The sequence below is a fragment of the Mandrillus leucophaeus genome, unplaced genomic scaffold, assembly GCF_000951045.1.
Source record: "Mandrillus leucophaeus isolate KB7577 unplaced genomic scaffold, Mleu.le_1.0 Scaffold425, whole genome shotgun sequence".
Classification (NCBI taxonomy): domain Eukaryota; kingdom Metazoa; phylum Chordata; class Mammalia; order Primates; family Cercopithecidae; genus Mandrillus; species Mandrillus leucophaeus.
Window position 1 is genome coordinate 267162 of NW_012104532.1, and position 26316 is coordinate 293477.

General features: G+C 37.6%; 1 protein-coding gene across 2 annotated transcripts in view; it reads left to right on the top strand.

Moving 5' to 3' along the window:
- NF1 (neurofibromin 1) overlaps positions 1–26316 on the top strand; it is a 301105-nt gene that overhangs the window by 82274 nt on the left and 192515 nt on the right. For both annotated transcript variants that reach the window (XM_011993097.1, XM_011993098.1), the window contains exons 4-8: positions 3288–3478; positions 10022–10128; positions 21620–21687; positions 21917–21992; positions 23031–23188. In XM_011993097.1, coding sequence (XP_011848487.1) covers positions 3288–3478; positions 10022–10128; positions 21620–21687; positions 21917–21992; positions 23031–23188 — 600 coding nt within the window. The remainder of the gene's footprint in view (positions 1–3287; positions 3479–10021; positions 10129–21619; positions 21688–21916; positions 21993–23030; positions 23189–26316) is intronic.

The window sequence follows — 26316 nt, forward strand, 5'->3', positions numbered from 1 at the left end:
GCCTCAGAGTCCTGAGTAGCTGGGATTACAGGCATGCACCACCATGCCCAGCTGATTTTTTTGTATTTTCGGTAGCCGTGGGGTTTCCACTATGTTGGTCAGGCTAGTTTGTCTCCTATCCTCAAGTGATCTGCCCACTTTGGCCTCCCAAAGTCCTGGGATTACAGATGTGAACTACTGTGCCTGCCCTAAGCATAATATTTTAAATTTTCTTATTGACCCTTGACCATATTCCAAAATTATGGAGACAGTGTTTGTAAGTTTTCTACTTAAAATCGAAGGTGAGCTAGTTGTTTTAGCATGGTATTTTCTGTTAACTTGTGATATGCTATTGTTCGTGTAAAATGGAGTGAAAGAGCTAAAAAGTTACATAGAATGATGGAATTGGGAAGGTGGGCAAATTTTAAGCTTTTCTTGAATCAGTTTTTTCCAGTGGTCTTATTACTTTGACTGCAAATTACGAGTGTATCAGCCACACCGATGACTGAATGGTGAGGTGCGGGGTGGTTTATTGCCTTGTTCAGTTTCACAACTTTTCTCCATTAACATTTGTAATTGCGAGGTAATGATAAATGTATTTTGGAGAATGATACTGATATTATTGGCCTCTGTTTGATTTAATACTCTTTGAAGATAGCCTAATTGAAATGCTAATAAGTGGGCCTGGTATAACTTATATAATGCATAAAATGTATATTACCTTGCCCTGCTCTACTGTTGAAAAATGTGTACGCTTTTTCATTACATTTACGATTTAAAAAATGCTATTTATATTATTGAACAATTGTTTTCTTTATTTCCTTCAATGATTTTACAGATGTTTCTTGATTCTTAGTTTTAAATCAAAGTAAATTGAGGCAGTTTAAGAAGAACTGAGCTCACAAGTACATGTTTGTCATATACATAGTTGGAATAGTTAAGTGAAAGAAAAATACTTACCAATATGTTGTAAGTGAAATTTTGTAGAATTTGAGGAATCTTAAGTATTTCTGTTCCCGTGAATATGACTTATTTAAAAGATTTAATACTTCTCAGATTTTTATGTTAGAGTTAACATCTGTATTATTTGGTTAGTCTATAAACAAGAAATAGGCATTGTAATGTGAATTCACAGGTTTTTGTTTTTTTGTTTTTTTGTTTTTTTGAGACGGAGTCTCGCTCTGTTGCCCAGGCTGAAGTGCAGTGGCCGGATCTCAGCTCACTGCAAGCTCCGCCTCCCAGGTTCACGCTATTCTCCTGCCTCAGCCTCCTGAGTAGCTGGGACTGCAGGCGCCCGCCACCTCGCCCGGCTAGTTTTTTGTATTTTTTAGTAGAGACGGGGTTTCACCGTGTTCGCCAGGATGGTCTTGATCTCCTGACCTCATGATCCTCCCGTCTCGGCCTCCCAAAGTGCTAGGATTACAGGCTTGAGCCACCGTGCCTGGCCCACAGGTTTTTATGAAGTCTGTTTATGTATTGTCCCTATGTTTCAGTCTATTTGCATCTGAGAGTGCTTGGATTGCAGTTACAGAATTGAGCGTAGCACACGATTGTACAGATTTTTGTTCTTTGCCATCTTGCTCAGTGTTATTAAAATTCTTATCCACATACAGATATCAAGACTGTTAGGTGAAATAGTAATGTGGAACAGCATACCTGCAGGATAACTTATCCATTGATTGTTAATTGTAAAGTATATATTTACTTTACAAAGTAGAGATTTCAGTGTTAACACCAAAGTTATCAAACTTGGTGTCATTAGCGGGACAACCTCGCTTTTTGTGCTCATGGTGCGATGTAATGTAACCTGTAGTGAATCCCCTAAACTGTTTAACCTCAATCTAATCAGACCATTAGGTTTAAATTTTAGCTTACAGAAAATATACAGGCTGGGCGCCATGGCTTACACCTGGAATCCTAGCACTTTGGGAGGTCGAGACAGGCGGATCGCTTGAGGTCAGGAATCCAAGACCAGCCTGGCCAACATGGCGAAACCCCATATCTGCTAGAAATACAAAAATTAGCCAGACTTGGTGGCATGTGTCTGTAGTCCCAGCTACTCAGGAAGTTGAGGCAGGAGAATCACTTGAAACCAGGAGGCAGAGGTTGGAGTGAGCCAAGATTGTGCCACTGCACTCCAGCCTGGGCCATAGAGCGAGACTCCGTCTCAAAAAATAAATAAATAAGAAAATACACAATACAGTAACTAGAAGAGCAAATCAATCTATGTCACTGGAAAATAATTAAATCAAGGATATAGAACATTCTGTAAGGCAGCTGACCCACTTAAAGTCATGGGAAATAAGAGTGGTGAATATGGGCTGGGGGTGGTGGCTCATGCCTGTAATCCCAGCACTTTGGGAGGCCAAGGAGGGTGGATCACTTGAGGTCAGGAGTTTGAGACCAGCCTGGCCAACATGGCAAAACCCCGGCTCTACTAAAAGTACAAAAATTAGCTGGGCATGGTGGCGGGCGCCTGTAATCCCAGCTATTCGGGAGGCTGAGGCAGGAGAATCACTTTAACCCTGGAGGTGGAAGTTGTAGTGAGCTGAGATTATGCCCTTGCACAGAATAATGAAACTAAGGAAACATCCTATTGCAATCGGTGAACTTTTTTGGATCCTTATTGAGTAAAAATGGCTACGAAAGACATTTTGGGGGGCAGTGGTGAAATTTGAATTCAGACTTGGTATTAGATGACACAAGGGAATTGTTTATTTTTCCTTGGTGTGTTAATTGTATTGAAGTTACATTAGAGAAAATTCTTACTTTTAAGAGATGCCAGGTCACATGGGATGAAGTATTGTATTTATAACTTACTTTGAAAAGATTCAACCAAAATAAAATTACTTTGAGTAAGTAGTGTCTGTTTTGGTCAGTCTGCACAAAAGCAAGTGTGAATGCTCACCCGAGAATTTACTTAAATGTTAAGACAGATGACACAGTGCACTCATCAATCAGTATGAGTTAAGTTGATTCTGTAATTGTAGAACTCACAACAAAATGGGGATTCCCAGGGAAGGGCTCATTTGACGAACAAGAGAGCAACAGGAATGGGAGAACTAGTAAGGATGGCAGGGGGATTGAACTTTAATTGTGATTATGGGGTCAGAGATGGAACCATCCTCTTTATTAAACTATCTTTAGACAGATGTAGCAAATATGATAAAATGTTAACAGTTGTTAAATCTAGGAAGTGTGTATATAGGTGTTCATTATTTTTGTTCTGTGTGTTTGAAAATTTTCATAATAGAAGTGTTTATAGATCAAATTAAAGTTTTAGAATAATGTGATTATTTCTATTTTAGCAACCAAAGGACACAATGAGATTAGATGAAACGATGCTGGTCAAACAGTTGCTGCCAGAAATCTGCCATTTTCTTCACACCTGTCGTGAAGGAAACCAGCATGCAGCTGAACTTCGGAATTCTGCCTCTGGGGTTTTATTTTCTCTCAGCTGCAACAACTTCAATGCAGTCTTTAGTCGCATTTCTACCAGGTTAGTGTGTAAATCCACATGAGACTAAAGTAATATGAATACTAGAAGTCTTGATTTTTGACTACATAAAAAGTTAACAGAAATGAGGATTTTTGTTTTTGAGACAAATTCTGTTGCCCCTCACAGCAGCTTCAACCTCCCAGGCTTAGGTGATCCTCCTACCTCAGCCTCCGGAGAAATGAGTTTGTCTAGGCTTTCGTAGAAATTTTATGCATTAATATCTTCGACATTTTAATTGTGTAATATTGTGATATTGATATGTGCAATTAAATAAGAGCACTGTTATGAATGTGAAAGTCTAAATTTTACATTAAAATATCTGCCGTGAGCAGGCTTTAAAAAACAATACTAGGTATGAACTTTTGGTTTGGCTTCTTAAACATTATTCCTTTAAATGAAACTACCCAATCAGATGGAATAATTGATGAGAGTAGTCAGAATTCGAATACTTTCACAACACTACCCTTTATCACAAAATCTTAGGTTACCAAAAAACAAAACAAAAACAAAAACAAAAAAAAACCTAAGTGATGTGGAAACACAAGGAAGTGAATAATTGCGAAGTAGAATTCTCCAGAAAGTGGACTGTGTTTTAAGTGTATGTAAAATACTGCCATTTATTGAGTATTTACAGCATTTCCTTTGCTGTCTCATCCTCACAGTAACCCTGATGATACTTCCCCCATTTTACAGGTGAGCAAACTAATACTCAAAAAAGTTAAGGTGATGTGCCAAATAATGGAGGACCCAAAATTTCTAAGTCAGACTGGCTTCAGAATTCATATTAGTTTCACTATACCAGATTGCTTCCCTATCTATTTTAGCCACATTTTGATGAAATCCTTTTTATAAAATATACTTCTGTTTTTAAAGATGTATCAAAAATATAATTCAAGCTTTTATTGATGACTCAAAATCATCCTGAGCATTAGTTGTGATATGCTACATACAGGTGGAGAAATTAGTATAGGTAGTGCCCAGTGGGATAGAATTATAAGTGACAGTAGCAAGTAACTCTGCAAATTGTTGTTATGCAAATGATTTGCCTTTCTCAGGCAAGTAAAGTCAAATGGGTTATTAACTTAATTAGACACTATAGCACAAATTATTTAGTGATTCATGAATCGAAGACTAATACCGAATAGAGAAAAACAGTCCTCTCTGTTGATGCCTGCATCTTTGGCTTGTCAGTGTTGTATGAACAGTGGACTTTATTAGTCAGATTTACTGATTCCTTTGTTGTTTTCCAGCAAGTGTGAATGACAACATACATCACCATTTGAGAATTTGTGTTATATTTTTTTGGAGGAATTGATTAACTTCAAAGTCCTGCAATCTTTTTAATCAACAATGACATTTCTATAATTAAGATCCTAGGCAGCAATATTTTTCAACCTCAACACAGTTCTTGATCCAAAGAAAATTAAAGTTTTATTTAATGGTATATTATTGGTAATCTTGAGTGATATATATATGATAGAAAAATATTTTCATGAAATCTTTTGAGCAGTAACATTTTATATTCTGAGTAATAATACAGTGGTTGAGTCAGCAAGGTAATAAATACCTACAGAATAGGAGGGTGGAAAACTGTATTTAATAAAAAACGCAAACTGTTTTCATTTAGGTGACTGCTCGGCCAGCCTTACTATTTGAAACACCTGTTACATTGAAGGTTGAAAGTGATACAAAAAAACCCAAATGTCTTTTAGTCTATCAATGCATGAGCTGCTTTATAGAACACAACAAATGTGCCACCTTGGAAAATTCTAGAAAATTTCTGGTCACCAAAGGTTTTACTTTATGGGATTTTGCAGCATTAGCACATGTAAAAAATAAGCAACTTTTGTTTATTTCCTGAATCTAGTTCACTGTTGCCAGAATAGAAACCAAGTGTCTAAAATTTTATTAGCTTTTAGAGGACAGACTGCTCAGAAATGGCATCTATGAAATAACATTGTTTCAGACAACTGCATTTGCAGTTTCATTTAACTTGTGTCAGAAATAGGAGCTGATCTTGTTGAAGGATCACTCATCTAAAAGACCGTTATGATGGTTTACTTTAAGTGGGAACATCTTACGCTGTCACAGTATTAGGTGACTTAAAATATGCATGTGGCTTGAATGGCAGTTCTTTCTAAAGATTGATTTTATGTTTCATATATAATAGATGAATCAGTATCATGAAGATGTTTCCTGTTTGTCCATTCTCCCCCCCGTCAATGTTTCTCCTTTAAGATTTGGTTTTTTTTATTTCTGACCTTTATTTTTCTTTAGGGGAAGATAGGCTACAGATTTATTTATTTATTTTTTTTGAGACATAGTCTCTCTCTGTCACCTAGTCTGGAGTGCAGTGATGTGAACATAGCTCACTGCAGCCTCGACCTCCTGGGCTCAAGAGATCCTCCCACCTCAGCCTCTCGAGTAGCCAGGACTACAGGCACGTGCCACCATGCCTGGCTAGTTTCTTTAATTTTTTTGTAGAGACAGGGTCTTGCCATGTTGCCGAGGCTTGTCTTGAACCCCTGGGCTCAAGGGATTCTCCTGCCTTAGCCTCCCAAAGTGTTGGGGTTACAGGGTGTGAGCTACCATGCCTGGCTGGCTATAAATCTTAAGATAGCTTTATTTTTCTCCTGGACTATACCATTTTCTGTGGCTCATAGTACTATTTTATGTAGAGGAGTAGCTGCTTTCTCCACAGAATTACTCCACAACTGCAGTAGATCTAGTTGTTTTGTAGTGAGACGGTGCTTCAGAATATCTAATTTGATATACCACCAGAAGCAGAAGACCCAATGACTTTAAACGTCATTTGGTTCTTTACAGTTTACTATTTGGTTCTATATAAATCTGTTCATTATGGTTTCTTACTCCTTTTATAAAAATAGTTTTCAGTTTTTTTCTATGTCTCTGATCATTTAAAACATATTTTACATTCTCTTTAGTATTGTTTAATATTGATTTGTTTGTGCTGATTCATTCATAGCGAATCGTTTCATCTCAGTTTTGGAATCCTTGATTGGAAAGTTATCTTTAGTGGGGCCTATATTTTCTTTGAGAATCTTTTGTAGTCTTGGGCTGAGGGAATGTTCTAGTGATGGTTTTGCATTTGCATTTGCCAGGTGCCCAGTTCTGGAACTATTTTTTTCTTAATTTCTCTGTCCCACCCTGTATGGGCAGTATAAATTTGAACCGTAAACTCTTAGAAGGTAAACAGCTCTAGATGACTTTTTTCACTTTATCCAAAGTTTAGGCAGAGCAGGTAAGCTTCTTTGTGCTGGTAGATTTTTTTTCTTTTTTCTTTTTTTTTGTGGGGAGTGGTGGTGGTGGGGGAAGTGCATTGTTCTTTCTAGTTCATATTTTATGCAGGGCCCCGGTTAGAATCCTGAATTGTTAGGTTACAAGGCTTTATATCCAGTCTCCATGTGGATGGTAAGCCCCAAGTTTCTAGGTTAAGGAGATCAAAAACCTCACTCATCTTTCCTTTGTTGCAGGGCCAGACCATGTACTCATGCACTTAACTCTCTGGTTTTCAGTTTTCTTCTTTTCTGGACCTGTACATTTAAAGTATCTTTCAGTATGCCTAGTCTTTCTAGATGGTTTAGTGATGGGTTTTCTACTCTTCATTTCTTTTGCTCAGACTACCCTTTATCTGATTTCTCTGCTTCAGAAATGATGTTTAACCTTCACAAAATACCTGCTCCCAATAAGGGTACCAGACTATAAAAGTGACAAAATTTTTCTTCCATTTTTCACAAGCAAACACAAGAGTCAGCTTTTGAAAAGTTGGTGTTGCTGATCTGTGATGTTGTGTTTTCTAAGGAGCCGTACTCCATATTTCTATGCTCTTTGCAGCAGCTGTGGAATTTTTAGCATTGAGGACAACCTCATTCCCAGCTTGAAATGCTGAGCTTTTCTTACCCTGATGATAGGAAGAGTGTTCATGTAAGTGCTTAGAATAGTTTTACTGTTAGCTGTAGGCTAATTAAAGCTAAAGTGAGTGAAAGGAAAATTTGAGAAGAAAGAATAGGATTGATTACATTCTTATCAACTGAAGGTTTAGTGTAATGATTAATAACTCAGTTGCAAATTGCACTAAATGATTGAAATTCAAGTTACTTCTTATAAATTATAAGACCACATAGTATTTGTGCCTTTTCTCCATATCTCTATTGCTGCATTTATAAAAGTTAGCAATTTAATTGTGCTGCTTATGTTTTTGATGTCTATTAATATGAATAATGAGTATGCCTCATTAGGTAGCATAATTTAATAGGTTAGCAATACCAACTTTTGAAAATCTGAGCGCTGTGGTTTTTGATGTAAAATGGAAGAAAAGTTTAATTGCTTTTATTAACATTTAGGCTAAGTGAATTTCTTTTATCAGTTTAAAAGTATCTACATATTTGTTAAGTGTTAAATTTTTCTACATTTGTGATAACTTCATATTCAGCATAAGAGAAGCTTTGGTTTAAACAGATATTCCTGTCCTTATAAGCTTACATTCTACTGTGAAGGAGGGATATTAATCAAATAATTACATAAACACATGTACATGTACAAGCTGAAAAGTGCAATGAAAAAAGGCTTACTCAGTTTTCAAATACAAAGTAAATGTACCCTGTGAATATAAAGTTTCATTCATGTTTCAGAAATCTAGTTGATATAAGTAGAAGTTAGTAAAATCCAGCTTACTTATTATAGTTTTACTTTTAATTAAAATTATACTTTTACTTGTAATTTGAAATATGAATTTTGAAAACTGTTCATTGTGGAAAAATTAAAACATACACATAGCAGAGAGAACAGTACTTCAGTTCCCCATGCATCTCTTACCCTGCTTTAACTGTTTCCAGCATGCTATGATTTCTCTTCCTCCCTTTTCAGTAATTTAAAGCAAACCCCAGACATCATTTCTCCTGTAAATATTTCAGTATATATCTCTAATAAATAGATTTTTAAGCATTTAACTATAGTATTGTCATACCTATCAAGAATCATAATTCCTTAATATCATGTATTGCCAAATTTGTGTTTAATTTTTTTTCATTATCTCAGAAATGGCTTTTTTATTTGTTTTGTTCAAATTAAGATACAAACAGGATGCATACTTTGCAATTGGTTGATATTTCTCCTGAGCCTCTGTTAATCTGTATCATTTCTTCATTTCTTCACCTTGCTCTCCTTTTTTTCTCATGCCGTTTATTTGTTGGACTGTGCTCTTTGCCTTATAAAACTTTCTACATTCTGTATTTGGGTTTCACTGGATTCAGGTTCATTTGGCTGGGAGGACAAGAATACTTTACTGATGATGCTGTGTGGTTCCTAAAGCATCATGTCAGGAAACATGTCCTATTACTGACTTTTAATGTTATGATCAGTGGTTGGATTTCGATGTTATCAGTGTTATGCATTCATTATACAGTTTCCCATAAATTTGTACCTAATATTTTTGGTAATCACTGATAATCACTGCCTGGATTCCACTTCACTGGGGGCTGCAAAATGAAGTTTTCTATTCTGTCATTCATTCTTTATTTTAAAATTGTGACTTCTGTGAAAGATTTTTGCTTCATTGTGTGTTTAGTTATCTTGCCATAGAGTCCATGTAGGGAATGCAGGATACAGACTTGACTTTCATTTTTCATTATCAGAACGAGTTGGTACCCTAACAGTTGCGAAAGGTTACCCATGAAGTTTTTTCTTTCAATATTACAACAGGCTTGTGAATTTTAATTTATTGTATGTATTTCCATTGTAGACATAATTCTTTTGATCCTCAGATTATCCCATTTTTGACAGTTGAGATGCCTAAAGTCCATACCTGTGTGATATTTGACATGACTCTGATAGTTGTTGATAGTTTCTTTGTTTTCAAGCCCAAGGTGACCTGCCCTCATCTTGTAGATCTCTTGCCCCCATCCTGGAATTAAATAATTTTCCTAAAGAACCCTGGCCGAAAGTTGGAAATATCATTTAGACACCTCAGTCTTAAGGATAAGGATGCTACAATGCTACGTTTACTGGATTATCATGGTTTCTTTTATCATATCCTTTAAGTTAGTTATGTTCCTTTAGGATTTTATAAGAAATATTTATGGCTTTATTTTTATATGTGTCTTTACTCTTATGAACTCATCTTTGGGGGAAGAATCTGTTGAATTCAGAATTTAGAGATACTCTAAGACTTTTTTTGTTTTTGTTTTTTTTTAAAGAGACAGGGCCTCACTCTGTTACTCAGGCTGGGGTACAGCGGTGTGATCACAGCTCATTGCAGCTTCAAACTTCAAAGCTCAAGAGATCCTCCTCCCTTAGCCTCCTGAGTAGCTGGACCTATAGGTGTGTGCCATCATGCCTGGCTAATTTTTGTATTTTTTTTGTAGAGATGGTGTCTTGCTATGTTGCCCAGGCTGGTCTTGAACTCCTGGCTTCAAGTGATCCTCCTGCCTTGGCCTCCCAAAGTGCTGGGATTACAGGTGTGAGCTACCACACCTGGCCCCTAATACTTAATTTGATAAGTTATTTTTGGTTTTTACTTTTTAGGTTACAGGAATTAACTGTTTGTTCAGAAGACAATGTTGATGTTCATGATATAGAATTGTTACAGTATATCAATGTGGATTGTGCAAAATTAAAACGACTCCTGAAGGGTAAGTTTAAATGTATAATATATCTGAAAAAAAATCACTAGGTCAAAAACCAATATCATGAATGTACTAATTATATTAATTGTGCTGAACTAGAACACCAAACTGGATTTCATAATGACATTTCCTTGTGAAATAGCCAGTAATAACATATGGTTAATTATTTTTCAATCTTTGAAAATAATGCAGTAGAGAAAATGAGCCTTTTAAATCTTGGCAATGGAAAGTTTTGCTTAACTACAATTTTTGTTTTCAATACAGAGAATGTGAGGGTGCTCTTATTGCATTTTTCTGGAATTTGATTTCCCAAGGGTGGCTATAGGTTATAGAAGCTATCTGTTTAGCTATTATAGTGCTTTAAAAAGATTGTCTGTAGTAGGATATCAAAGTTTTATTGCCGAATGGAATGAGGAGATTGTGATGTTATGGTGAGAGGATGAAGTGAGCCAGAGATTTCATTTCTGACATTTCTGTTTTCAGCTCTCTTACTGACTTTATAGCATTACAAAGTCCCTTAACCTTCCATTGCCTAGTTTTGTCTCCTTGTTAAACATGTCAATAGTAGTTCCATATATTATAACACCTAATATGTGACTTTAAAGCTTTGGAATTACTTTACATGATTATGTGGATTGAAATAAACTATCAGAAGGAATTGAGATAAATTCTGTGTTAAGCAGTGATGTGTTCGTGTAAATCAGATATCAGTGAGTATTCATAAACTGAGTATGAATATCTAAATTTCATTTTACAAAAAAATGTTTTTTAGTTTTTGGCATTATTAGACCCTGGCTAATTTAGATATGAAACCTTATACAGTTCACACATATTTTTATTTGTAACTTAAGGAATTGTCAAACAATAGCATTTTTAATGTCTGACCTAAAACAGATTGAATGTTAGCTTCAAAAACGTCAGTTCTGCAATATAATTTTCAAAATGCCTGGTTTTGTTTTCTTAATATTTGCTTTAAACTCAATAACTATCTCACCAGAGATGTAAAAAGGCAATACCTGTATAGAGGAATAATATAAAGCTGTGTTCTATTTATATTACTCTTGTTCATAATTTATGATTTTAGGTCATTACCATTGTGAAACCAAGCAGCAATTAAATCAGTGTTCAATAACTTTAATAAAGGAAAATATAGGGATGATTTTAGCTGTTATGCCAAGATAGGAACATGTGGACAGCAATTATTTTGGATTATAATAAACCACCATTGAATTAATAGTTAAGATTTACAAGATTTTAATATCTATTATTAAGCATTGAGCAGTTGAGGAACTGAATGGTAAAATTTAGAGATCTCTATAAGTTAAAGTTAAGAAGTATTAGTGGGATTTTATGATTTTCATAACTCTTCAGTGATGTTTTGGAAACAAGTCTAGCCCAGGTTGCCTGTGAATGGATGTTTAAAACAATAGAAATGTTCAATCCATAATAATTAATTGAAATGGCTCTTCTGTCCAAATAAGAGAAGCTAATTGAATATGTGGATAAATGACTTTCTTTTATACTGTAGTAACTTTCCCATTGAATGCAGCTCCCTCATGAACATAAATTTAGAGTATATGCTGATAAATATATGAAGTGTAAAACCAATATTAAATAGGTCAGCAAAAGATGGCTCTTGGTGACAGTGATAAAAGGAATGCACCCTTTCAATAATGAGTAGTAAAGGTAGTAATGTGTTTTAAATACAATTCAACAAGCTTTTGTTGAGAAACTGTGTATAAGAAGCCATGCTAAGTGCTGGGATTACAAAAATTAATAAAATAGGGACTCTGTCCCTAAGGAGCTCATGGCATGGTTTATGAGACAAATGATATCATTATCAAATTATTTGCAAAAAAAGCTATGATAAACTTAAATAGGGTGAGTGTAAAGTGAGAGAAGAAGTATATATTTGTCTGAGGGGATGGGAGATGAGCAAGATGTGAAGGTACAATAATAGGTCAGATCATTTTAATAAAAATATGGCCAGGCCTGGTGGCTCGCACATGTAATTCCCACACTTTGGGGAAGCTGAGGCAGGAGGATTGCTTGAACCTGAGCAACATAGAGAGACCCCCATCTCTACAAGAAAATAAAAATACTAGCCAGGTGTGGTGACACGCACCTGTAGTCTCAGCTACTTGGGAGGCTGAGGTGGGAGGATCACTTGAGCCCAGGAAGAGGTTGAGGCTGCAGTAAGCCATGATCATGCCACTGCATTCCAACCTGGGTAACAGAGTGAGATCCTGTCTGTATGTCTGTTTCTCTGTCTGTCTCTCTGTCTCTCTCTCTCTCTCTCTCTCTCTCTCTCTCGATATGCCTATCTGTATATAGATATATCGATCTGTATGTATATATCCAGATCTATCTATGTATACTATATAGATCTGGATATATAGATAATGTCTATATCTCAATAGATATATCGAGAAAGAGAGGGAGAAAAACATTTGTTACATTTTCAGTCTGTGCTGGGCCTTGCACTATGCAGTTTGCATGCCTTTTCTCATCAATTCTTGCCATAACCCTGTGAAGCAATACTAGTATTATCATCTCCTGTGTAGATGAGGAAACTGAGGCCTAAGTAAATTTCCAAAGTTACAGAGCTAGTAATCAATCAGTAAAGATTGAGTTCACATCTGTTCATCTCTAGAACCAAAATACTTGACTGCTACACTGTTGTGCTTATGAGTTATGAAGCTTTATTTTAGTGGCCATGGGAAGTGATAGAAAGGCTTTAAGGTGGGGAATACCTTAATCAGTATTTTATTTTAGATATACCACCTTGCTTGAAATTTGCAGGATGGCTTGGTAGAGGGTTACCTGACCTTCTGGAACTTGGTTATGCAGTAATATAAGTGAGAAATAATGAGAGTTGTGGATATCCAGATGATGGAATGGGGTAGGATGGGGATGGGGACCAGTTTGATAGCTATTCAAAGAAGTGGAGGCCAGGCTCGGTGGCTCACGCCTGTAATCTCAGCACTTTGTTAGGCTGAGGTGGGCAGATCACCTGAGGTTAGGAGTTTGAGACCAACCTGGCCAACATGGTGAAACCCCATCTCTACTAAAAATACAAAAAAATGGGCCGGGCGCAGTGGCTCACTCCTGTAATCCCAGCACTTTGGGAGGCCAAGGCGGGCAGATCATGAGGTCAGGAGATTGAGACCATCCTGGCTAACACAGCGAAACACCATCTCTACTAAAAATACAAAAAATTATCCGGGCGAGGTGGCAGGCGCCTGTAGTCCCAGCTACTCCTGAGGCTGAGGCAGGAGAATGGCGTGAACCTGGGAGGCGGAGCTTGCAGTGAGCCGAGATCCTGCCACTGCACTCCAGCTTGGGCAACAGAGCGAGACTCTGTCTCAAAATAGAAATAGAAATAGAAATAGAAAAGAATAGAGAACAGAACAGAACAGAACAGCCGGGCATGGTGGCCCGCGCCTGTAGTCCCAGCTACTCGGGTGGCTGAGGCACAGGAGAATCGCTTCAACCTGGGAGACGGAGGTTGTAGTGAGCCGAGATCACGCCATTGCACTCCAGCTTGGGCAACAAGACTGAAACTCCATCTAAAAAATAGGAAAAATAAATGGAATACATAGCATTTGGTAGTCAATTTAGATATATGAGGTTAGATAATCACCAAATATTACAGAATAAGCTGATTAGAGCAGAAAAAGGAAGGAAAGGTTGATGGCAGAAGAGAGGGTTTGACCAGGAAAATGATAAATTCAGTTTTAGATCTTCTGAGTTTGAGGTATCAGTAGGGTATCCAACAAGAAACTTGTAGAACTGGAAGATACTTTGGCTTTGAGAATAGATTACAGTATATAACCCATTTAAGATGTCATAAAGGTAAAGTTGTTGCTAAAGAACACTGTGAAGTGTAATGTCATTATTTGGAAATCAATGGAGGGTGAGAGCAAAGAGAATTCAAAGGAGTACTTTTAAAAACTGATTTGGAGAGTAACTTATTTGCACATCCAGAAAAAAGACTCATCTCTCTCTTAGACACTTACATAGATGTAATAAAAACCTCTATCACTTCATTAAAAGTCAACAGGAGAAGTTCTTTGCCAGTAAAATTATTTATAGACAGGTCATTTTCTCCAGACATAAATCTTTTTCTGGATGTAGACTATAAACTTATAGAAGAAGAAATTAAAATACCCAATATATTTATATAGAGAAACGTTTACTGTTACTTGCGTTAAAATGCAGTCTACTATTTTGAACAATCCAATTAACAAAATAAAGAAAATGAACATGCTTTTGTGATGACAAAGATACGATGAAGGCACTTTCATATGCTGCTTGGTGATAGCAGCATTTGGCTCAACCCTAATGAAAGGCAACTTGGTAATCTTTATGAAGGGCCTTAAAAATATTCATCTCTGTGACTGGACACTTCTAGAGATTCCTTATCTTAAATAAGCAGTGATATGGGAAAATATTTTGATAAAAAAGTATTTATTAATGTTATTTATAATAGTGAAATAACAGAAATAACTTCAGTGTTAAAACTGGAAAACATTTAAATAACCAGTAACTTAATACAGTGACTTAAATATTATGAGAGACATCAAAGCATACTGAAAAGACTTTGATATTAAAGCCCAATTCAGTCATTTATTAAATCTGTAACCTTAGACACACAGTTTGCTCATCTGTAATATTTTGAAAGCATTAAGATTCCAAAAGAATTAACTAAAAATACATGGTATGTTTTGTTTGTGTAATAGTTACTATTGCATATAGAGCCATCAAAAATAGGCCAGGTGGGGTGACTCACGCCTGTAATCCCAGCACTTTGGGAGGCCGACGTGGGTGGATCACGAGGTCAGGAGTTCGAGAACAGCCTGACCAACATGGTGAAACCCCGTTTCTACTAAAAATACAAAAATTAGCTGGATGTGGTGGTGCACGCCTGTAATCCCAGCTACTAGGGAGGCTGAGGCAGGAGAATCACTTGAACCTGGGAGGCAGAGGTTGCAGTGAGCCAACATTGCGCCATTGCACTCCAGCCTGGGCAACAGAGCGAGACTCCATCTCAAAAAAAAAAAAAATATATATATATATATATACACACACACACACACACACACACACATATATACATGAAGAGTTTTTACTGACAGAAAAAATTAGGGACACTATGTAAAAAGAATGGGTTTGGTATAGCCTACATGATCTCAATTATGTTAAATATATTTGTTTTCTACATGCATAGGAAAAGTGATGGAAGAAAAACCACCAGATGTTAACTGTGATTGTCTCCAAATGATAGAATCATTGATGGTTTTAAAAATTTCTCTTGAACACTTATGCTTTTGCTTCCTTTCTTTTTTTCTTTTTTTTTTTTTTTTTGACAGAGTCTTGCTCTGTCGCTCAGGCTGGCATGCAGTGACATGGTTATAATATACTGTAGCCTTGAAATTCTGGGCTCAAGCTATCTTCCCACTCCTGCCTTGCAAAGTGCTGAGATTATAGGCGTGAGTCATCGGGCCTGGCCCTGTATATGTTTTTAAAATTTTTTTATTATACTTTAAGTTCTGGGGTACATGTGCAGAATGTGCAGGTTTGTTACATAGGTGTCCATGTGCCATGGTGGTTTGCTGCACCCATCAACCCATCATCTGCCTTAGGTATTTCTCCTAATGCTATCCCTCCCCTAGCCCCCCACCCCGCAACAGGCCCCGGTGTGTGATGGTCCCCTCCCTGTGTACATGTGTTCTCATTGTTCAACTCCCACTTAGGAGTGAGAACATGTGGTGTTTGGTTTTCCGTTCTTGTGTTAGTTTGCCGAGAATGGTGGTTTCCAATTTCATCCATGTCCCTGCAAAGAACATAAGAACTTACCTTTTTATCCTACTGCATAGTATTCCATGGTGTATATGTGCCACATTTTCTTTATCCAGTCTATCATTGATGGGCATTTGGGTTGGTTCCAAGTCTTTGCTGTTGTGAACAGTACCACAATAAACATACGTGTGCATGTGTCTTTATAGCAGAATGATTCATAATCCTTTGGGTGTATGCCCAGTAATGGGATTGCTGGGTCAAATGGTATTTCTAGTTCTAAATCCTTGAGGAATCGCCACACTGTCTTCCACAGTGGTTGAACTAATTTACACTACCATCAACAGTGTAAAAGCATTCCTGTTTCTCCACATTCTCTCCAGCATCTTTTGTTTCCTGACTTTTTAACGATCACAATTCTAACTGGTGTGAGATGGTATCTCATTGTGGTTTTGATTTGCATTTATCTAATGACCAGTGATGATGAGCTTTTCTCTCTATATGTTTGTTGCTGCATAAATGTCTTCTTTTGAGAAGTGTATGTTCATATCCTTCATCTACTTTTTGATGGGGTTGTTTGTGTTTTTCTGATAAATTTAAGTTCTTTGTAGATTCTGGATATTAGCCCTTTGTCAGATGGATAGATTGCAAAAATTTTCTCCCATTCTGTAGGATACCTGAACTCCGTGATAGTTCATTTTGCTGTGCAGAAGCTCTTCAGTTTAATTAGATCCCATTTGTCAATTTTGGCTTTTGTTGCCATTGCTTTTGGTGTTTTAGTGATGAAGTCTTTCCCCCATGCTTATGTCCTGAATGGTATTGCCTAGGTTTTCTTCTAGGGTTTTTATGGTTTTAGGTCTTCCTTTTAAGTTTTTAGTCCATCTTGCGTTAATTATTGTATAAGGTGTAAGGAAAGGGTCCAGTTTCAGTTTTCTGCATATGGCTGGCCAGTTTTGCCAATACCATTTATTAAATGGGGAATCCTTTCCTCATTGCTTGTTTTTGTCAGGTTTGTCAAAGATCAGATGGTTGTAGATGTGTGGTGTTATTTCTGAGGCCTCTGTTCTGTTCCATTCGTCTGTGTATCTGTTTTGGTACCAGTACCATGCTGTTTTGGTTACTGTAGCCTTGTAATACAGTTTGAAGTCAGGTAGTGTGATGCCTCCAGCTTTGTTCTTTTTGCTTAGGATTGTCTTGGTTATGCAGGCTCTTTTTTGGTTTCATATGAAATTTAAAGTAGTTTTTTCTAATTCTATGAAGAAAGTCAGTGGTAGTTTGATGGGGTAGCATTGAATCTATAAATTGCTTTGGGCAGTATGGCCATTTTCACGATATTGATTCTTCCTATCCTTGAGCATGGAATGTTTTTCCATTTGTTTATATCCTCTCTGGCTGGCATCTGGCGGGTGCCCCTCTGGGACAAAGCTTCCATGGGTAAGAACAGGCAGCAGTCTTTGTTGTTCTGCAGCCTTCGCTGGTGATACCCTGGCAAACAGGGTCTGGAATGGACCTCCAGCAAACTCCAGACCTGCAGCAGAGGGGTCTGACTGTTAGAAGGAAAACTAAGAAAGGAATAGTATCAACATCACCAACATCAAAGACTAAAGGTAGGTAAATCCACGAAGATGGGGAGAAACCAGTGCAAAAAGGCTGAAAAAAAAACCAGAATGCCTCTTCTCCTCCAAAGGATAACAACTCCTCACCAGCAGGGGAACAAAACTGGACGAAGAATGAGTTTGACGAATTGACAATAGTAGGCTTCAGAAGATGGGTAGTAACAGACTCCTTGGAGCTAAAGGAGCATGTTCTAAGCCAATGCAAGGAAGCGAAGAACCTGTTAAAAAGATTAGACGAATTGGTGACTAGAGTAACCATCTTAGAGAAGAACATAAATGACCTGATGGAGCTGAAAAATACAGCACGAGAACTTCGTGAAGCATACACAAGTATTAATAGCCCAATCGATCAAGCAGAAGAAAGGATATTAGAGATTGAAGATCAATTCAATGAAATAAAGCGAGAAGACATGATTAGAGAAAAAAGAGCAAAAAGAAACAAGCAAAGCCTCCAAAAAATATGAGACTATGTGAAAAGACCAAATCTATGTTTGATTGATGTAACTGAAAGTGATGGGGAGAATGGAACCAAGTTGGAAAACACTCTTCAAGATATTATCCAGGAGAACTTTCCCAACCTGGCAAGGCAGGCCAACATTCAAATTTAGGAAATACAGAGAACCCTACGAAGATAATCCTCAAGAAGAGCAACCCCAAGACATATAATCGTCAGATTCACCAAGGTTGAAATGAAGGAAAAAATGTTAAGGGCAACCAGAGAGAAAGGTCAGGTTACCCACAAAGGGAAACCCATCAGACTAACAGAGGATCTCTAGGCAGAAACCCTACAAGCCAGAAGAGAGTGGGGGCCAATATTCAGCATTCTTAAAGAATTTTCATCCCAGAATTTCATATCCAGCCAAACTAAGCTTCATAAGTGAAGGAGAAACAAAATAAAGCAAATGCTGAGAGATTTTGTCAACACCAGGCCTGCCTTACAAGAGCTCCTGATGGAAACACTAAGCATGGAAAGGAACAACCAGTACCAGCCATGGCAAAAACATACCAAATTGTAAAGACCATCTATGCTATGAAGAAACTGCATCAACTAATGGACAAAATAACCAGTTAGCATCATAGTGACAAATTCACATGTAACAATATTAACCTTAAATGTAAACGGACTAAATAACCAGCTAGCATCATAATAACAAATTCACGCATAACAATATTAACTTTAAATGTAAACAGGCTAAATGCCCCAATTAAAAGACACAGACTGGCAAACTGGATAAAGAGTCAAGACCTATCAGTGTGCTGCGTTCAGGAGACCCATCTCACATGCAAAGATACACATAGGTTCGAAATAAAGGGATGGAGGAGGATTTACCAAGCAAATGGAAAGCAAAAAACAGCAGGGTTGCAATCCTTGTCTCTGATAAAACAGACTTTAAACCAACAAAAAAGATCAAAAGAGTCAAAGAAGGGTATTACATAGTGGTAAAGGGATCAATGCAACAAGAAGAGCTAACTACCCTAAATATATATGCACCCAATACAGGAGCACCCAGATTCATAAAGCAAGTCTTTAGAGACCTACAAAGAGACTTAGACTCCCACACAATAATAGTGGGAGACTTTAACACCCCACTGTCAACATTAGACAGATCAACGAGACGGAAAATTAACAAGAATATCCAGGACTTGAACTCAGCTCTGGACCAAGCGGATGTAATAGACATCTACAGAACTCTCCACCCCAAATCAACAGAATATACATTCTTCTTAGCACCACATCGCACTTATTCTAAAATTGACCACATAATTGGAAGTACAACACTCTTCAGCAAATGCCAAAGAATGGAAATCATAACAAATAGTCTCTCAGACCACAGTGCAATCAAATTAGAACTCAGGATTAAGAAACTCACTCTAAACCACACAACTACATGGAAACTGAACAACCTGCTCCTGAATGACTACTGGGAAAATAACGAAATGAAGGCAGAAATAAAGATGTTCTTTCAAACCAATGAGAAAAATACACAACGTAGCAGAACCTCTGGGATACATTTATAGCACTGCATAGAGGGAAATTTATAGCACTAAATGCCCAGAAGAGAAAGCAGGAAAGATCTAAAATTGACACCCTAACATCACAATTAAAAGAACTAGAGAAGCAAGAGCAAACAAATTCAAAAGCTAGCAGAAGGCAAGAAATAACTAAGTTCAGAGCAGAACTGAAGGATATAGAGATACGAAAAAACTTTCAAAAAATCAGTGAATCTCCTTACCTCATGATCTGCCTGCCTTGGTCTCAGTGAAACCCGTCTCTACTAAAAATACAAAAAAATTAGCCAGGCATGGTGGTGGGTGCCTGTAGTCCCAGCTACTTGGGAGTCTGAGGCAGAAGAATGACATGCATCTGGGAGGCAGAGCTTGCAGTGAGCCCATATCGCGCCACTGCACTCCAGCCTGGGCGACAGAGCAAGACTCTGTCTCCAAAAAAAAAAAAATCAATGAATCCAGGAGCTGGTTTTTTTTGAAAAGATCAAGAAAATAGATAGACCACTAGCCAGACTAATAAGGAAGGAAGAAAGAAGAATCAAATAGATGCAATAAAAAATGATAAAAGGGATATCAGCACCGATCCCACAGAAGTACAAGCTACCATCAGAGAATACTATAAACACCTCTACACAAGTAAACTAGAAAATCTAGAAGAAATGGATAAATTCCTGGATACCTACACCCTGCCAAGACTAAACCATGAAGAAGTTGAATCCCTGAATAGACCAGTAACAAGTTCTGAAATTGAGGCAATAATTAATAGCCTGTCAACCAATGAAAGTCCAGGACCAGATGGATTCACAGCCAGATTCTACCAGAGGTACAAAGAGGAGCTGGTATCATTCCTTCTGAAACTATTTCAAACAATAGAAAAAGAGTGAATCCTCCCTAACTCGTTTTATAAGCGTCATCCTGATACCAAAACCTGGCAGAGACACAAAAGCAAGAGAAAAGTTTAGACCAATATCCCTGATGAACATTGATGCGAAAATCCTCAATAAAATACTGGCAAACTGAATCCAACAATCACATCAAAAAGCTTGTCCACCATGATCAAGTTGGCTTCATCTCTGGGATGCAAGGCTGGTTCAACATACACAAATCAATGAAAGCAATCTATCACATAAACAGAACCAACAACAAAAACCACATGATTATCTCAATAGATGCAGAAAAGGCCTTTGATAAAATTCAACACCCTTTCATGCCAAAAACTGAATAAACTAGGTATTGATCAAACGTATCTCAAAATAATAAGAGCTATTTATGACAAACCCACAGCCAATATCATACTGAATGGGCAAAAACTGGAAGCATTCCCTTTGAAAACCAGCACAAGACAAGGATGCCCCCTCTCACCACTCCTATTCAACATAATATTGGAAGTTCTGGCCAGGGCAATCAGGGAAGAGAAAGAAATAAAGGGTATTCAGGTAGGAAAAGAGGAAGTCAAATTGTCCCTGTTTGCAGATGACATGGTTGTATGTTTAGAAAACCCCATCGTCTCAGCCCACAATCTCCTTAAGCTGATAAGCAACTTCAGCAAAGTCTCAGGATACAAAATCAGTGTGTAAAACTCACAAGCATTCCTATATACCAATAACAGACAGAGAGCCAAATCATGAGTGAACTCCCATTCACAATTGCTACAAAGAGAATAAAATACCTAGGAATCCAACTTACAAGGGATGTGAAGGACCTCTTCAAGGAGAACTACAAACCACTGCTCTAGGAAATAAGAGAGGACACAAATGGAAAACCATTCCATGCTCATGGATAGGAAGAATCAATATCCTGTATGTGTTTTATACTTTTTTTGAAAAAGCAAGTTATTAAAAACAAAGGAAGAAGCTCATAATCATTGATGTCCAAGACATATTTGCTATTTTGGAATTTTTCTTTCCTAGCAGGCAACTATCAAGTTTTGGGTTTGTGTTAGGTGTCTTTACCTTTCATTGCTTACAGATAACATTGGAGCAAAAGTAATAAGTAAATGGAAAGTTATTTTGCTCTGAGTTGTATTTGTGTTAACTTATTCTAGAGTTAATTTTTAAAAATTGTGTTTTTTCCAGAAACAGCATTTAAATTTAAAGCCCTAAAGAAGGTTGCACAGTTAGCAGTTATAAATAGCCTGGAAAAGGTAAGTTACAACCTCTCTGGTATTAAAATTTTGTTTTCGGTGATAAAATTTGCTGTCGTTAGCATCCTGAATCAAAAAGTTATGACTTGAGTGATAGTTTCACATTAATTTTCAGGAAGAATACATTGTAATATTATTATGAAGGAAGTTAGAAGTTTGTGACATTTTATTTACTATATTACAAAAGATCACTGCTTTCATATAAAGACATGTGTTTGTTTATTTATAGGCATTTTGGAACTGGGTAGAAAATTATCCAGATGAATTTACAAAACTATACCAGATCCCACAGACTGATATGGCTGGTAAGGATAAGATTGATTTTTTTTTTTTTTTGTCTTTCAAATGCCTACTTGTGACATAAAAACCTATCATTTTCCAAGTTATTTTTGTTATAAAGGTGCTTTTACATCTTCTATTGTCAACTGGCGTCAAATAGGAAATATTGCTTTTCTCTTACATTTCCAAATTACACCCAACCCTCTTCCTTTCCTTGGAGCAAACAAAGTAGTCTGAAATGAAGGTCAGATCTTTAGAGTTGTGATAGGATGGGATGTTTGACTCTTTGTTGTGGAGAAGCATGTGCTCTGAAGCTTTATTTTGTATTTAGGGAGATGCGTATAAAGTAGTAATATTCTTACCTATGATGTAAGACACAACTGCAAGGCAGAGAATACAGACTCCTGGAGAACTCTGGTGATTCTTTTTGGGAAGCTGTTCAGTGTTTGTTGCTTGGGTACATCACACTTTGCGTAAGGGCCTGCCCAGTGAGCCCAAATACACGATCATCCATTCTAAAATGTGGGCTTTTCCAGGATAGATCAAGATAGCTCTTCTAACACATAGACAGTATTACATTGCTTGTCTACTTACCAGAATGCTTTTGTGTAGTTGCTTAAATGAAGTTCCATGTTTAGTTCCATGTTTATCTTTTAAAAGTGTTGCCCTTGGGTTTTTTTGTTTTTTTGTTTTTGTTTTTTTGAGATGGAGCCTTGCTCTGTCTCCCAGGCTGGAGTGCAGTGGCGCAATCTCGGCTCACTGCAAGCTCCGCCTCTCAGGTTCATGCCATTCTCCTGCCTCAGCCTCCCGAGTAGCTGGGACTGCAGGTGCCCGCCACCACTCCTGGCTAATTTTTTGTATTTTTAGTGGAGACGGGGTTTCACTGCGTTAGCCAGGATGGTCTCGATCTGCTGACTTCGTGATCCGCCCGCCTCAGCCTCCCAAAGTGCTGGGATTATAGACGTGAGCCATGCCCTTGGGTTTTTACATAGTGTCAGCTTTTACTTTAATGCCAGGGATTTTGTTCCTATCTAATAATGTCATTTAATGTATTTTTCATGTAGAATGTGCAGAAAAGCTGTTTGACTTGGTGGATGGTTTTGCTGAAAGCACCAAACGTAAAGCAGCAGTTTGGCCACTACAAATCATTCTCCTTATCTTGTGTCCAGAAATAATCCAGGATATATCCAAGGATGTGGTTGATGAAAACAACATGAATAAGGTAAGGAGGGCAGAATTATTTCCATTATATCTAGATGTGAAGCAGTTTATTTTACTCGAGGTGTGTATTACTTTAGGCTTATTATTTCAGCAAACTATTTCAGGGCACCATTTAAATTATTTTAGGTTTCTTTGTTTGATGGACTTAGAAGAGACATACTCATACATAATTTTATTTGGCAGAGGGATAAATAATACCAGTCAATGATCAAAGATTTAAAATAATCCCTTAGTTTCATTCTTTTATCTGAGAAGACTAAATGATACCTCTGTTAATATTAAATGTAGTTTCTCTAATATTCACTGCAAGGATTGCCCTACTTGACTTCATCACTTTTATAGTGTGTTATTTGCATGTACTTAGGTGTGTGTCCATATGGTGCTACTGAAATTATGTAGTAACTCATTTGAGGTATTTTAGAACAGTTTTCAAAGAATTTTGCCAGGAAGGTAAGGCTCTTGCATATACCATCTGTAGTGAAATTGGCACCATGACACCTGTTAATTCTAGGAGGCTCTTAAAATTTTTTTAAATAATCACCTAGGCGATTGAAAAAAAAAAAAAAGAACTGAGTATTAATCTTAGAGTTTTACTGAAATTTCGATATGCAGTTTGTTTTGCAAATAATTTTTTTTTCATTTTTTGCTGGTTTTGGAGAAATACTCTTAGGTGGCTAAACATGAGATGGGTTCCTTCATGGTTTGCCTGTAGATGGAGATGTTCAGAATCAGGTCAATGATTTATTACTTTGTAGAAGTATTGGGTAGGGAATGTATACATTAAAGGGTAAATAAATGAACCAGGTAATCCTTGAGAGTCTGTGATTGTGTGTTACTCCACTTAGGTGTATATCTCAACTTTTCCATTATGAGGACACCATTTTTCATGGTAGATTGTTTTGGAGCCCTTCAAAATAGTAGGTATGATGATAAATACTGAGTGTCAACTTGATTGGATTGAAGGATATAAAGTATTGATCCTGGTGTATCTGTGAGGGTGTTGCTAAAGGAGGTTAACATTTGAGTTGTGGGCTGGGAAAGGCAGACCCACCCTTAATCTGGGTGGGTACCATTTAATCAGCTGCCAGCATGGCTAGAATATAAGCTGGCAGAAAAATGTGAAAAGAGAGATGGGCCTAGCCTACTAGCCTACATCTTTCTCCTGTGCTGGATGCTTCCTGCCCTCAAACATCAGACTCCATGTTCTTCAGTTTTGGAACTTGGACTGGCTTTTCTTGCCTCTCAGCCTGCAGACAGCCTATTGTGGGACATTGTGTTTGTGCGAGTTAATACTTAATATGCCATTTATATAAATATTCTGTTAGTTCTGTCCCTCTAGAGAACCCTAATAGAGATTTTGGTACAAGGAGTGGTTCTAGAGGAACAGAATATTAAGGATGGAGTTTTTTAGTTTGGAGGTTTCTAGAGTTTGCTGCTTAATATGATTAGACCCCCAAATGCTAAGAACTCTACTTGTAATAGTGTAGAGAACACTGATAGTCGTCGGCATGAACTGTTGAGAGAATTATGCAAAATAAATGCATTTGACACTCCTGATTCACCCCTAGTAAGAGGCAAGGAGTTTAGTGACTCTATATATAATACCTTTGACCATATATGGAGAACCAAACAACATAATGAAGCTGGTTGGTTGCTCCTAAATTCGGTGGACAAAGTGATGAAAGAAAATGATGAACTCAGGGATTCTGTGTCCCGGCTTCAGAAGCAGATACTGCTGAGATTGCCCTGAGTGAGAGTCTTAGCTCCTGTAGAGAAATAACTGAAATTGTGGAAGAACAGATACAAGCTCTTACTGTGCAAGTGTCTGACATACAATGAAAGGTGCGTGCACAGTCTCGCTAGGTGTCTACTGTTAAAGTAAGGGCATTGATTGGAAAAGAATGGGACCCTGCAACTTGGAAAGGGGATCTGTGGGAGGACCCTGATGAATCTGGGGACTCTTGAGTTTGTAAACTCTGATGAACCTTTTTTGCCAGAAGAAATAGCTTCCCCATTCCCAGTAACGGCAGCATCCCCTCCTGGAGCCATGCTGCCATCAGCCTTTCCACCTTTGTCTGAAGAGATAAACCCTGCGCTGCCTGAGGCAACAGTGATGGCCTCCCCTGAGGCAGTTGCCAGGCAAGATAATGTTGATTCTCCTCAGGAACCACCCCCAACATCCCTGTTTGCTTCTAGACCTATAACCAGACTAAAGTCCTGGCAAGTCCCTAGAGGTGAGGCTGAGAGTGTGACCCATGAGGAGGTGCACTACACTTGAAAAGAACTGCTTGAGTTTTCTAATTTATATAAACAAATCTGGAAAACAGGCACGAGAATAGATAGTAAAGGTGTGGGATAATGATGGAAGGAAAATAGAGTTGGATTGGGCTGAATTTATTTATTTGGGACCACAAAGTAGGGACTCTGCATATAATGTTGCAGCTTGGGAAGTTAAAAAAGGTTCTAATAGATTATTTGCTTGGTTAGCTGATATATGGATTAAAAGATGGCCCACTGTGAGTGAGCTGGAAATGCCTGATCTCACTTGGTTTAATGTAGAGAAAGGGATCTAAAGGCTTAGGGAGATTGAGATGGTGGATTAGTCATTTTAGACCTACTCATCCCAACTGGGAGGGTCCAGAAGATATATCCTTGACCAATGCCTTGAGAAATAGATTTGTGAGGGCAGCACCTGCATCTCTGAGGAGCCCTGTAATTGCTTTTCTCTGTATGTCAGATCTGACATTGGGAACCACAGTCACTCAACTACAAAATTTAAATACAGTGGGAATAATTGGCTCCTGAGGTGGCAGGAGCCAAGTGGCAACTCTTGACCGTCAAAGGCAAGGTGGGCGTAGCTGCCTTAATGGACAGCACAGGCAAAGCGGCAATTAGACCAACATCCCTGATGAACATCGATGCAAAAATCCTCAATAAAATACTGGCAAACCGGATTCAGCAGCACATCAAAAAGCTTATCCACCATGATCAAGTGGGCTTCATCCCTGGGATGCAAGGCTGGTTCAGCATTCGCAAATCAATAAACATAATCCAGCATATAAACAGAACCAAAGACAAGAACCACGTGATTATCTCAATAGATGCAGAAAAGGCTTTTGACAAAATTCA